This window comes from Sinohyriopsis cumingii, chromosome 9, assembly GCF_028554795.1.
Source record: "Sinohyriopsis cumingii isolate HCF-2022 chromosome 9, ASM2855479v2, whole genome shotgun sequence".
Lineage (NCBI taxonomy): Eukaryota > Metazoa > Mollusca > Bivalvia > Unionida > Unionidae > Sinohyriopsis > Sinohyriopsis cumingii.
Window position 1 is genome coordinate 61,111,576 of NC_142969.1, and position 13,312 is coordinate 61,124,887.

The 13,312-nt window shown below is 34.7% G+C and overlaps 1 protein-coding gene across 2 annotated transcripts in view; it reads right to left on the reverse strand.

The window, feature by feature from the left end:
- Positions 1-218: 218 nt before the first annotated feature.
- Positions 219-13,312, reverse strand: part of LOC149791905 (all trans-polyprenyl-diphosphate synthase PDSS1-like) — a 254,393-nt gene continuing 241,299 nt past the window's right edge. For both annotated transcript variants that reach the window (XM_089970420.1, XM_089970418.1), the window contains one exon: positions 219-489. In XM_089970420.1, the coding sequence (XP_089826546.1) occupies positions 349-489 (141 nt within the window). In that variant the 3' untranslated portion in view covers positions 219-348. The remainder of the gene's footprint in view (positions 490-13,312) is intronic.

Genomic DNA, 13,312 nt, shown 5'->3' on the forward strand with positions numbered 1-13,312 from the left:
GTTGCATGACTAGCGATCACTGCTGCAAGAAACTTGTGATCCTGTGGTCTCTTTTTTTTATAATCAAATTGTAACGTTTACCAGGTCTGTGTAAAAATAGATAATCAAATTGGCCGTAATCAAAATGCTCCTACTACAAGCTGAGAGTCAGGAAAGAAATGCTTTCATGCAAATGATGATTTGCATGGATCTGAAAGAGTATAAAAGTGCACAACAACTAAAGATTTTATCAGTTTTATTTTGGTACCTCTGTTAGACATAATTCAAAATGTGACATGAAGTTAATTATAAATATGCTGTCTTCCATATAAATGCTTATAGAATGAATATTTTCTTCTACTACAAACATTATTTTTGTCGATTTAGTACCAAATATGCTATATGTTCCATGGCTCTCCTTGAATCAGATGATCTTAATGTTTGCAGTAACCGCACTGCTTCTTTACAATGTTGTTCAGCCATTATTCTGGTGTTGGAAACACCGTTACTCTGCAATAGAATAAGAAACATTTTAAAGTTACAAGGATTCAGTAGATTGGGATTTCACAAATAAACATAACATGACGTACCTCATTTTATTTGATTTATATCTGCAATATAAACAAGTCTGTACAAATGCATATTTTGCACTCTTCTGGTGACAACGTCCCTTAATCTGAGAAACTTTACAAGGCAGAAATACTTTTTCTTCTAAATGCAATATATACAAATTTTGAATAAAGTCTTTAATTACTATTTGGAAAAAGAATCCAGGCAAAAATGTCAGACTTAAATGAGTTACAATGTTAAAACCAACTTGTTAAAAGAATAAAAAAAGAAAGTTTCTTTCTTTCTTAACTAGCATCAAGAACTGGATGGGCTATATATGTGCATCAACCAACTTCTGAAGTAGTGAAGGATGGGAATCCTAAAGACCTTGCACTCATCTCTCTGGTGTGTTATGTATATTTAATTTGCACTGTCTGATTTTTAGGTTCTTTTTATATTTTTTTAAAAATTTCATTATATGCTATTGGGATATAACAGTGTATGTTTGACTTAACCTTGTCCAAAATCAAATTTTCTACTTGACCTGAGTTATTGATTTTTAAAAAAATTCTGTAAACAACTAATACATAATAAAATATTTTCTATGTGTATGTGCTTAGTATTAGGATTATCATTAATAGAAATAGACATGTTTATTTGGGTCTAGGTCTAGGTTATTGGGATTCCCCTGCTGTACCTGGCATAGTCCTGGTTATATATTGTAAATGTAGTAACATACATAGTAATTATAGCTAATATTTTATCCTGTAAACATTAAGAACCTTCCCAATTAAAATTTTCCATTAGGTAATAGTTTTTAATAGAAAATGCTAATTGTGACTGACATCAAATAGAGTACTATATACTCCTGTTACTGGAAACATTATTCATTCGTGCTTAAAGATCTGTCAGAATCATTTGTTGTGTTAAGAATCTCATATGGGCTGGAATTTATTTCTTCAAATTATTCAAGTGATTTTTCTCTGGAAATACAGAGTGCTCATAAAAAAAAGATTCTTGGGCAGATACATTCACTGGGATTTACAGCGAATTCAAACCTGGAATTATATTACTGTGTTTCAACAAAAGACTGTTGGTACAACATGATACAGGTCACCAGGGGTACATCAATACATTCAGCATTGGACTTCAAAACTTTCATTATAAGGACTTGTGTCTGTAATTATAGGATTATTTTGGTTTCAATTCGCAAACTGTAAGTTCTTTTTCCTCTTACACTTTCACTTTTGCATTCGAGGAAAATAAATTATTTTTTTTAATTTTACAAAGTGTGTTGATTTTCACTCTTCTCTCTTCTCTGTTACTTATTTTTAAGAGCATAGACTTGTAAAAGGTGAAGGCTTTAAGTGGAAGCCATGCCAAAAGGAAAAGCCTCAAACTGAACTATCTCCTGTCCCATACAAAGCTGCAGACCGCTCCGGTGGCCGAGTGGTTAGAGTGTCCACCTCGGATGCAGGTGGTCATATGTTAGAACCCAGGCCCAGTCATACCAAAGACTTACAAAAATGGTACTAACAGCTGCCTAAATTGGCACTCAGCATCAAGAGGTTAGTGTTAGAACTGGTCAGCCTGGTGTCAGCATAATGTGACTGGGTGGGACATCATGCTACATGTCTGTGGCATTATGCCCCAGTGCTAGACATCACAATAAACTGCCACACGGCAGACATCGTAGCGATATGACTGAAAAATTGTTAAAACTATGTTAAAAATCAAAATCACACACACATCACATCAAGAAACATGCAGCATTGCATAGCATATTGTACCTTATGTATTGGGACACCATAACTTAATTTTAATACGTAATTTTTTCTGCACTTTTTTTTTTTTAAAACCCATGTTACAAATCGAAATGTATTCCTAACTGAGGTGGTTGTTTCCATCTTGAACTGCGGAACGATCAATGAGAAAAACTTTCCAACTCTCACTGAACAAAGACAATGTGGAGCAGCAAAGAGGGTGGACAGACCAATTTTGGAAGCGTCCAAAAACCGAAATAAGCCTTCCTATGAATGATCGATAAATAAAAAAGTGTCAACAGATTTAAAAAAAAGCATCGACGTTACTGAGAAAATCTCTCCGAGGTTTGTCTAATTAATATTACTTCATTGTCGTTGGTGATTTTTTCTAGTTTATTATGTACGCGTTTTACACGATTACGTCTTTGCCGAGGTCCCACCCTCTCTGCTGCTATTATTAAATCATTATGTTATATTAAAATAATGGTACATCCGTAATCTCATACTGCAAGGATAGCTCGAGAACGATTAGAAGCAATCAAAAAATTTCTTCCTGTCAGAGACTCATTTAGAAATAACTTGCAAGCGCAGCAACAATCACAAGTTGAGTACAAAGAGGACACTGAAAAACTGTTTAAACCCATCACTGCAGCTACTAAAAAAGCTGCAGTGGCTGTTGAAAAAACTGTATGGGGAGATACTGAGGATGATGAGAAGAGAAAAAAGGGTATTTTTCCAGTATTAGAACAAACTGCAGCTCAGACTGAAAAAATAGCAAGAAGAACCAAACAAAAAAGATTTTACGAGATCTTCCAACTGATATAGGTGCAGCTCAACCTCCACCCATTGGTGAAGATATTGGAAAACTTCGTACAAGTTGCCGATGTGAGAAAAGAACTTGCACCTGAACCCGAACCAATAGAAGAAAACTTAAAATTGATTGCAAGATTTAAAAAAAGGGCTGTCGAAGATATTAGAAATACTAAAAGAGAAGAACTACCTGAAAAAATATTATCTGGTATATTTAATAAATCTAATATTTTAAAATCCCGTCATGAAAAAGCAAGTGATGATAATCTTATTAAATGGATATATCACATATATAGAATCAAAAAACAAGCTAGAGGTCCAGAATATAAATGTCTTGATGAAGAAGTAAAAAGACTTTATTGAAAGAAAATAAAACAACTAGAACAAGAACAACTCTCCCAGCAGGAACCTTCATATCAACTTCCTCCACCTCTGCAACAGATAGAACAACAACAATCTTCTTCACCACAGAAACAGATGATGTTGAATCCATCTAGAGAGAAAAGGAAACAGATGGCAAAAGAAATGAAGCAAGAAGTAGAAGAAAAATGGAAACAAGAAGAAGAAATATTCAGAGATATAGAAACTAAACAATGGGAGAAATTACGTTCAATGGGTAAAGAAAGAGATCCTGGCGGTGATTCTTTTGACGCTACTGGAAGTGGTCTTTCTTCCCTGAATACAGTGGGAAATAATTTTGTTTGTCCTAATAATATCCTCAATGATGTGTCACGGTTAGAAGTTCTCATAGGGGGAAAACGTGCCAGAAATAATTCACCAGAAATAACCAATGAAGCAGCTGATATTTGTCGGCGATTATTTCAAGGTGGTATCATGGATATCGGCGTTTACCGAGAACTTATCGATGAACTTGTTGATGATTACAGTGACTAGTTGTTAGATAAATGGTAAATAAAATAAGATGATCATACATAATAATCATCGTAAATCCGTACAGGTCAGAGTGGTAAACTCACGATTACCAATCTATGGAGCAATTTATGGAGATGGACATGGTGATGTTGTACGGGGATTATTTACAAGGATGGCTCCAAAAGTAGCACCTGTTGCAAAACAATTATCGATGAAAGCTATTGATATTGTTCGTGAAAAAACTGGAGCAATTGTCAATGTTGCTGGTAAGGTGTTCTCAGCGATCAAAGATAGACTAGCACAATTAATGCAATGAAGATCACAACCAGTAAAATTACCAAGTACTGAAATTATGCCTGCAGACGTAAGTAAAATAATAAATCAAGCTGCAAATCAAAAACTGGCAGTGTTAGCAGATCAAGGACTCGGTGAATCGGGAAATAATATTTCAAGTTTGATATCAGGAAGTGGAATTTCCCGAACGCGGTAATCAACGTGTTAAACGGAAATAATTATAATAAAATGTTCAAGTGCGTATCCGACGAAGCATCTGATATGGAAGCACCTGTCCTTAAAGATGAATCGGTACGTGATTATCAGTTTTATTCTTATGACGCACGAACACCAGATCAACGTGGAGGAAGAATTGAGCTACAAGTTCATGACACAAGTAGATATTTTCTACCCGCTGAGGCTTTTATTGAGGTAGAAGGTACAATTGTAAAAACGGATAATACTAATTACTTAGATACAGTAAAAGTTGGTTTTGTCAACAACGCGATGATGGCATTATTTGATAGCGCCACATATATGATCGATGGAAAAAATATTGAATCAATTCAAAAAGATGTCGACGTTGCTACAACAATAATTGGTCTAGCAAAATACTCTGATGGTTATACAAGATCAGCAGGTCCCACAATGATGTTTGTAAAAGATAATTCTAATCACCCTGAAAGTGATCGTATAATATAAGACGACCAAGAAATTTTGCCAATAACGCTGATGCTGATGTGTGGCCGGTGGTTCATGGCTCTAATGAAAATTTTAACCTGGGATTTGCAGCATGTATAAATATGTTGCCAGGAGCCAAAAGAAGTTTTTCATGTACAATTCCACTATCGCATATTTTTGGATTTTGTAGAAATGTTAGAAAGGTTATTTTTGGAGCTAGACACACGGTTGTTCTTGTAAGAAAGAGTGATAATAACGATGCTTTGTGGAGACCTGCTGGTGATGCTGGTAAAGTAGTATTATCGAAACTATCATTGTGGATGCCGGTAATGACTCCAACGATCACAGAAGAACAAAAGTTGATTTCTTTCATGGACACAGGTGGTAAATCCTTGTTGTCATTGTTAACAACAAGCACAGATAGTATGCAAACTGACGTTAACGGTCAGTTTACATGGCATATAGCATCACAACAAGGTGTTTCTGCACCACGGCATATTTTTATTGCGTTTCAGCGCCATGATCGATTAGGCTGACAAACTCACTCTCATATGATATTTGACCAACTAGGTATCACAGATATTTCTTTACGGATAAACAGACAACAAGAACCAACAGAGAATATACAACTAACTTATGCACAAAATCATATAGGACGTGTATATCATCGACTGATGTCATTCATGGGACGTGATCAAAATGTTGATACTGGGTTACAAATATCACAGCATGATTTCAGAACTTTGTATCCGATTTATTATTTTTCACTGGAGCATCTTGATCTATCAAAACAATCTGTTGTTGATATACATCTTAAAGCAATGTTAAATACAGGTGGTGCTGATTACAGAGCAATCGCGGTTATACTCCGTGATAAAGCAATATTACTTGAAGGTGGTAGTGGTCGAATGAGAGTCGTTGATGCACCAGTGGAAAATCTTTAATCATTATTTGGAGCATGGCAAGTATTTATCATAAAATGTCATATCATCATGTTAGTGTCAGTCTGACTCCTGGTCAGATTAAAAACCTTCAATCAAATTCAGCAAAAAACTGCGGAATGAAAATATCACTAAAGCGAGATCAGATCACGGGTGGTCAAAATAAACTATCATTATCAGAATGTCAACTTAAACATTTCAACAGCACAAAACAATCAAAGACAGGCGTCAAACTTAATCTCTCTGCAGGTGCGGTTAAAGACTCAATTAAAACAGGCGGTATTTTTCCACTTCTCGCGGCTATTCCAGCGTTAATAGCTGCTGCCGCTCCAGCCATAGCAAAGCAGCTGCATTAGGTGCTGTTGGAACCGCTGCTGGAATGGCTCTAAAGAAAGCAACAGGAAAGGGGTACAAAAAAGAGGGACGCGGCCTAAAAATACTGGGATCTCGTTGTGGAAGAGGTCTGAGGCTTCCAGGATCACTTCGTTAGATGCTCCAGCATCAAATTTTGATTTACCTGATGCTGCTAAACGATAAAAAATAAAAAACTTCAGAGGTGTTTTTATGCGAGATCAATTACTGAAACAACCGAACAAACTCGAAACAGGTATCATTAATCTTGACTCAAATTCAGGACCCCGTACTCATTGGGTATCATACGCGGTTGATCCACATGGAATCGTTTATTTTGATTCATATGGGTTAGCTCCACCCATTGAATTTATCAAGTATGTTGCACCACTTCACGCGCAAGTTTGGTATTCAACGCTACCCACACAAACAATGACAGATCCGCCAATATGTGGCCGTGAAGTAATTAATGTACTTAACGCTTTATCAAAATCATCCAAACCGCCACATAAAGTTGTGCATGATTATACAAGCAACCAATTCATTTTAAACAGATCTTAAAATATAATGGTTGATATTTACGGAAGAAGATCTTCTTCACACGTTAAGAAAAAGTCCGATGACACTGATCTGTCAAAGTATGCAACTAAAGATGAACTCGCTGATATTATGAACCTGGCTGGAGTTGACAAAGATGAGGTTGTTATTTTTCAGGATCGACATGGTAAACTAAAAACCAGCAATGTCAAATGGAATGATATAATTCGACGAGTACTTGGTGCAGTTACGGATAACATCCCTGTGTTTACTGACAGCAGCAGAATCAGGGATTCAAGTATATCGTTTACAACCATCAGAGATCAAATTACAGCAAGTGTTGCTAATCGCGTGAAAAATACCGGTGACACAATAACGGGTGAACTCAGCATGAATGGGAATAAGATAGTAGTTTTAAGAGATCCAACATCCGATGAAGATGCCACAACAAAAAAGTACGTTGACATCAACTATGGCACCGTTGACGGTAAATTATCCACGTTGCGGGCCGAGTATGACGTTCACACAAACGCGTTTACAAATCTTCGCAGAAACTTTAGAAAAATTAATGAAACCGCAGAGGAAATTTTTGGTAATCCGTTGGTCGTTGACGTAAAACTCGTTGATATCAAGACAAACATCGACACGATTAAACAAACACAGCAAGACATCGTAGTGGGGATTCCTGAGATCGTTAATAAAACCAGTTTGATTAAAATTCCCAGCAGGGTTACTCCCGGACATATTACCAACATCGTATACACAGTATCATCGGGATTTGCAACATGGTCGCAGCAAAATAAAACTATCAAATATACCACAACAGTCACTGGCGTGTACAGGTTGTCTGTGTTCAGTTCTGCAAAATTTGAAATATTTACAACGTATCCATGGCGTCATTCAACTGATAAGTTTTCCAGGGTTGTATCTGTTATATTAAATAGCGGAAATGAAGAAATATTTATTCTGGAAGCAGCTGATAAGAAATTAACCGCAACATCTTACTGGTGGTGTTTGGAATTTGTAGCTGAAACACCTCAATTGGTTACTGTATAAAATATAATGAGTACCTATATCGACATTGCATTGCAACATTATAGATACAATCAAGCGCGTGAATGGCAGACAGTGTTGAAAGATCGAGTCGAACAAAGTAATACTGACGACGACTAATTATCGTTGATGTAATCGTTTATTCAGTATCCACTGTTGTTGCTGGAACCGGTGTGATATTATCAGCGGTGACAATGATGGCACCAGTAGCTGTAACTATTTGTATTTCAGCATCAACAATTGCAGGTGTGCTCAATATCATTGCAAAAAAAAATATGCACTTGCACGAATGAAAAATTATCTGATTACATGATAAGATTACATACAGCGACGGTCGCATACTCGAAGTTATCCTCGTTGTTATCAGCGAGTCTCAGTGATGGAATTATATCTGATTTCGAGTTTTCAGAGATGATTAAAATATACAACTGCGCTGGTATTAAAGGTACGAGTATTAATAATGACGGAATTACTCCAGCAGATCATGAGAAACACAACCCCGCACAAGACCACGATGATCTCGGTAAGCTGATTAATCCTGAATTTAGTATCAATTTTCCAACTGCAATTCGCGCAAATGAAATTGCACTAGTGCAATTACGAGTATACCATAGTTGGCCAAATATCAGATCGAAATCATTTAATGGTACACAAGCAAATAATTCGCTTGTATTTGCTAATAAGAATAAACCCGATGGAACACCTGACTGGGTTGTTGTTGGAATACCAAATGGCAGTTATGAGATCGAACAAATCAACGATGAATTTGCTCATAGAATAAAATCAATAACCGGAAGAGAGTCAAAAATATTGATTAATGTTCACGAGCCGACACTATCTTCTGCGGTTGAGATACATTCTCCTGATTATGCTGTAGATATTTATCAGTCCATGATAAGATCCGTACTAGGTTGGCCTGATATTGTGCCAGAATATCATGGACCATCAGAACCGAGGTTAAGTGAATTTCTCACCGACGAAGCAAAACTTATAACGGTTCCAGGATATCGATTTTCTCGTCAGTATCCTGCATGGAGAGATTCTGTTGCTGCTGCTGGTGGAAAACTTATCACACCAACATTTCCTCATTTTGTTGTTGTTGATGTGACAGCTTCAACCACAAATGTTGGTGAAAAATATGTCAGGACTATATCCGACGAAATTAAGGCCGAGTTTACAAATACATCAAGAACATTAACACAGTTGTTTAAAAATTATATCCTGAGTATCCTAATAACAATCTGAAAAGAAAAATTATTGAAACAATACAACATCTGAATCAAATTATATTAGATCTTAAATACGTTAATCGATATTTTATTGATGTTATAAATGAAAGCATTCTTCCGCTTAAGATGGGTACAAGTACCAAACAAACTTATCTTGATCATTATAAGATAAATGAAGCGGATTTATTAAATTTTATACTACCAGGATTTGCCACCGATGACTTGACAAAATCAATCAAGGATCTTATCAACAAAAACTTTCCTAAAATACTTGATGCATAGAAAAAAATAACTCCACCGGAGTTTATTCTTAGATATAATAATGATTCACACAGCGGCAGCAGACATGTATCTCCGGGAATCGTTAATATAACCTCAACGATCACAGTCAATCTTGTTTGTGATGTGATCGATGGTAGCTATCAAATAGATCTCGGAAAATCAAATCAGGCTCAACAAGGATACATTTTATACACGTTCACACCAGAAGTTCCCCCAAGGGATTCGATCATGCAAGAACCAACTAATCCTGTTTATCTGCGGTGTCATAATGATATGTTAACACGAATAAATTTTAAACTAACTGACCACATAGGACGATTAATTGACCTGCGTGGGAAGGAATTGATTGTCAATCTGTATGTGAAATCTTAAAATTTCTGTCATAACACTTTATCGTAGATTTTTGAGAAATATTGTATTTTATCAGAAATATTTTATCAGAAATATTGTATATATTCTGAAATATTGTATTTACTTTGAAATTGATATGGTGGTTGATACTCAAAATCATGCAAATCGATCAGTTTGTTAATTCTGATGGGTATTTAGGCACTCAAGATCATGCAAATCGATCAGTTTGTTAATCCTATTGTTTATTTAGGTACTCACAATCGTGTAAATCGATCATTTTTGCAAAAAATACTACAAAAAGCTATTATATATTTATTCAGAAATATTTTATTATGAAATATTTTTTTTTATTCTGAAATTGATATGGTGATTGGTACTTAAAATTAATAAAATCAATCAGATTTTATGAAAAATAAAATATTTCAAAATAAATATAATATTTCAGAATAAATATATAATATTTCAGAATAAATAAAATATTTCAGAATAAATATATTTCAGAATAAATATAATATTTCAGAATAAGTATATAATATTTCAGAATAAATATAATATTTCAGAATAAAAATAATATTTCAGAATAAATATATAATATTTTAAAATAAATATAATATTTCAGAATAAGTATATAATATTTCAGAATAAGTATATAATATTTCAGAATAAAAATAATATTTCAGAATAAATATATAATATTTCAGAATAAATACATAAGATTTCAGAATAAATATAATATTTCAGAATAAATATATAATATTTCAGAATAAATATATAATATTACATGTGTTCAGTCGTTTCACCAACGAAGTTACTTTGGATCGTTTCACCAGTAACGAAGTTACTCGCTAACATGATTTTTCTTAATTGTCTTATACGAGTACTAATTGTTTTCTTTGCCTCGTATTCGTGGGATAACTTCGATCTAATTTTTTCTACTGCAGCAGAGAGAGGAACAAATTCCTTGACCTGATCATCTTTTTCTGCAGCTAGTGACCGGAACATCGCCCCCTGAAATCGTTCTATGAACTTGTATTCAGACGACAGTGTAAAACCACCATCATTTTTACGTTCTTGTAAGATTTAAAAATCCAAAATAATCTTTTCAGTATTCAGTTCATCCGATATATTAATACTGTCTTTTTCTAATTTTTTAATAGGAACAATTACATTATTGATATTTTCATAGTTCAGTATATATATTTAAAAGAAAAAAATATCCCCTATGAACTTCTATTCGAGTCTTTTAGCAAGTTCAGGAAGGGGCACAGCACAACATATTTACAAGGACAGTACAACCCAGAACTCGTAGCTTGCCACCGCATTCTACCAAGTTCAACGGGCACATGAAACACTACCCCCTATGAGAGCCCCTAACCCATCAAACAACGGTCTAGAGGCCCAAGAGGGTGCGTTGAAGACAGCACAACATATAATCCCCATAACTCCTAGCTTACCACCATATTCCAGCAAGTTAGAGGATACACGAAACACTACCCCCTATGACAGCCCCTAACCCGTCAAACAACAGTCTAGAGGCCCAAGAGGGTGCGTTGAAGACAGCACAACATATAATCCCCATAACTCCTAGCTTACCACCGTATTCTAGCAAGTTAGAGGATACACGAAACACAACATGTAGTATTTACATATTTACAAGGACAAACACCAATCCCCGTAACTCCTAGCTTACCACTGTATCCTAGCAAGTTTAAAGGATAAAAACAACATATAATCTTAATTAAGGACAGCACAAACATACAATGAATGAATATTTACAATGAATGAATGACATGGAATATATACAATGAATGAATGACAAGGACGGCACAACATATACGGGGGGCCTTATCTACACTCAACAAATTTTGACACCCACCCATATAATCAGCCCGTGGGTGATACAAAACATGTATCTACCACCAGTAATGTGGTGGGTGGGTGTCTTTTTCTGTTGAGTTTTGAGGCTTCAGGCGGAGCCCCCCAATTAATTATAAAAATCGCAAATATGCGTAAACCACCAACGGTTGTCAGTCAAGGGATTCGATCCTGGGACCACGAGTATCACGGTCAGATATGTTATCAACTGAGCTATCGAATCATCAAACAATATATGTTTCAGAAATTATTATAACACGGTTCTTGAATAGATCGTAAGGTATATATATTTCTGCATTAAAACAGCGGTTTCTGAATAGATTGTAAATATTTCTGCATTAAAACTGCGGTTTCTGAATAGATTGTAAATATTTCTGTATTAAAACAGCGGTTTCTGAATATATTGTAAATATATAAATGGCATGTTCTGTCAAGATTTCTCGTAACAGATTGTAAAATATATAAACAGCATGTTCTGCCTTGATAAAATATATTTACATACTACCACTGCATTATCAAACGTTTTTACCTACAGATCAGTTTATATATTTATGTATTATAACAGCTGTTTCTAAATAGATTGTAAATATATAAACTGCATGTTCTGCCTTGATTTCTCGTAACAGATCCAAAAATAACTCCGCTATATTATACGATGTAAAATACGTTTATTCTTCTATTTTGTAAGCTAAAAGCCATAAATATTTTTCTTTGGTATAATTATTGATATTAATTATGACGTGGATGGTTAATTGACTAATTACGATCATAAAAATCAGAAATCTATGGATAAATATATATTTAGAGAATAATCTCCCTTTCACATGAGTCAAAAAATAAGTAGTATAAAACTGAGGCTTTTTGCCAAAAAAGATAAATAATTAAATAAATGGTTAATAAATATAATTTAAGGTAGGGGTGATAGTTTATCTCATTAACAATATTGGAACATGATTCTTTGTTTATATTTCTTGGAAAGAGTGGATCTGGTTATATTTTCCGCGACAAATTGTACTGAAGGCGGATTAATATTAAAATATTTCGCAGCTAAATTCATTGATTGAAATATAATTTCTTCGCCAGTTTCTATGTTTGTAGATTTTACTGCCCTCCTTCTGGTTGTTTTACATCTCCCAGTATTACCACGTGTATTTTTCTCGCTCTGTGTAAGAGCTTGAAGGTTGGATAAATAATTATTTTCAGGATTCCCATCAATATGATCGATTACAAGACTGTCTTTGATCAACTCCTTGTGACATTCATACACAAATCGATGACAGAGATAAGGTTTCTTCCCAGCAGTAAACAATAGGTAACCATTATTATTAATATAACCAACTGGTACTTTCTTCTGACAATTTCTGATCATACCATCAATATTTGATTCATAGTTTGTTATTATAGGATGTGGGACAAATTCATTTTGCTCCATTATACAATAATATCATTTGTTTAAATCATAATTTGTCTGAAAACTTAGATAATCCTCCACGGATTTTATAGCGTTGTCGTTGACTCTGTCAGGGTCATTATTTTTTTTATCATAATACCTTTTAAGCTCTCTGTTTCGTTTACCACCACAACACACACACAACTGTGTTTTTCCTCGTACTCCAGCACCACATCACAGACATAGTATTGGTCCTAAGCTTCCACGGTGAATGTTTTGTAAGTGTTGTCCGCAGAATTCCTTTTTACAGGATTTATTACAACGAGTTAATGATCCTATCATCAACCATTTGCATTGAGACATTGTATATATAAT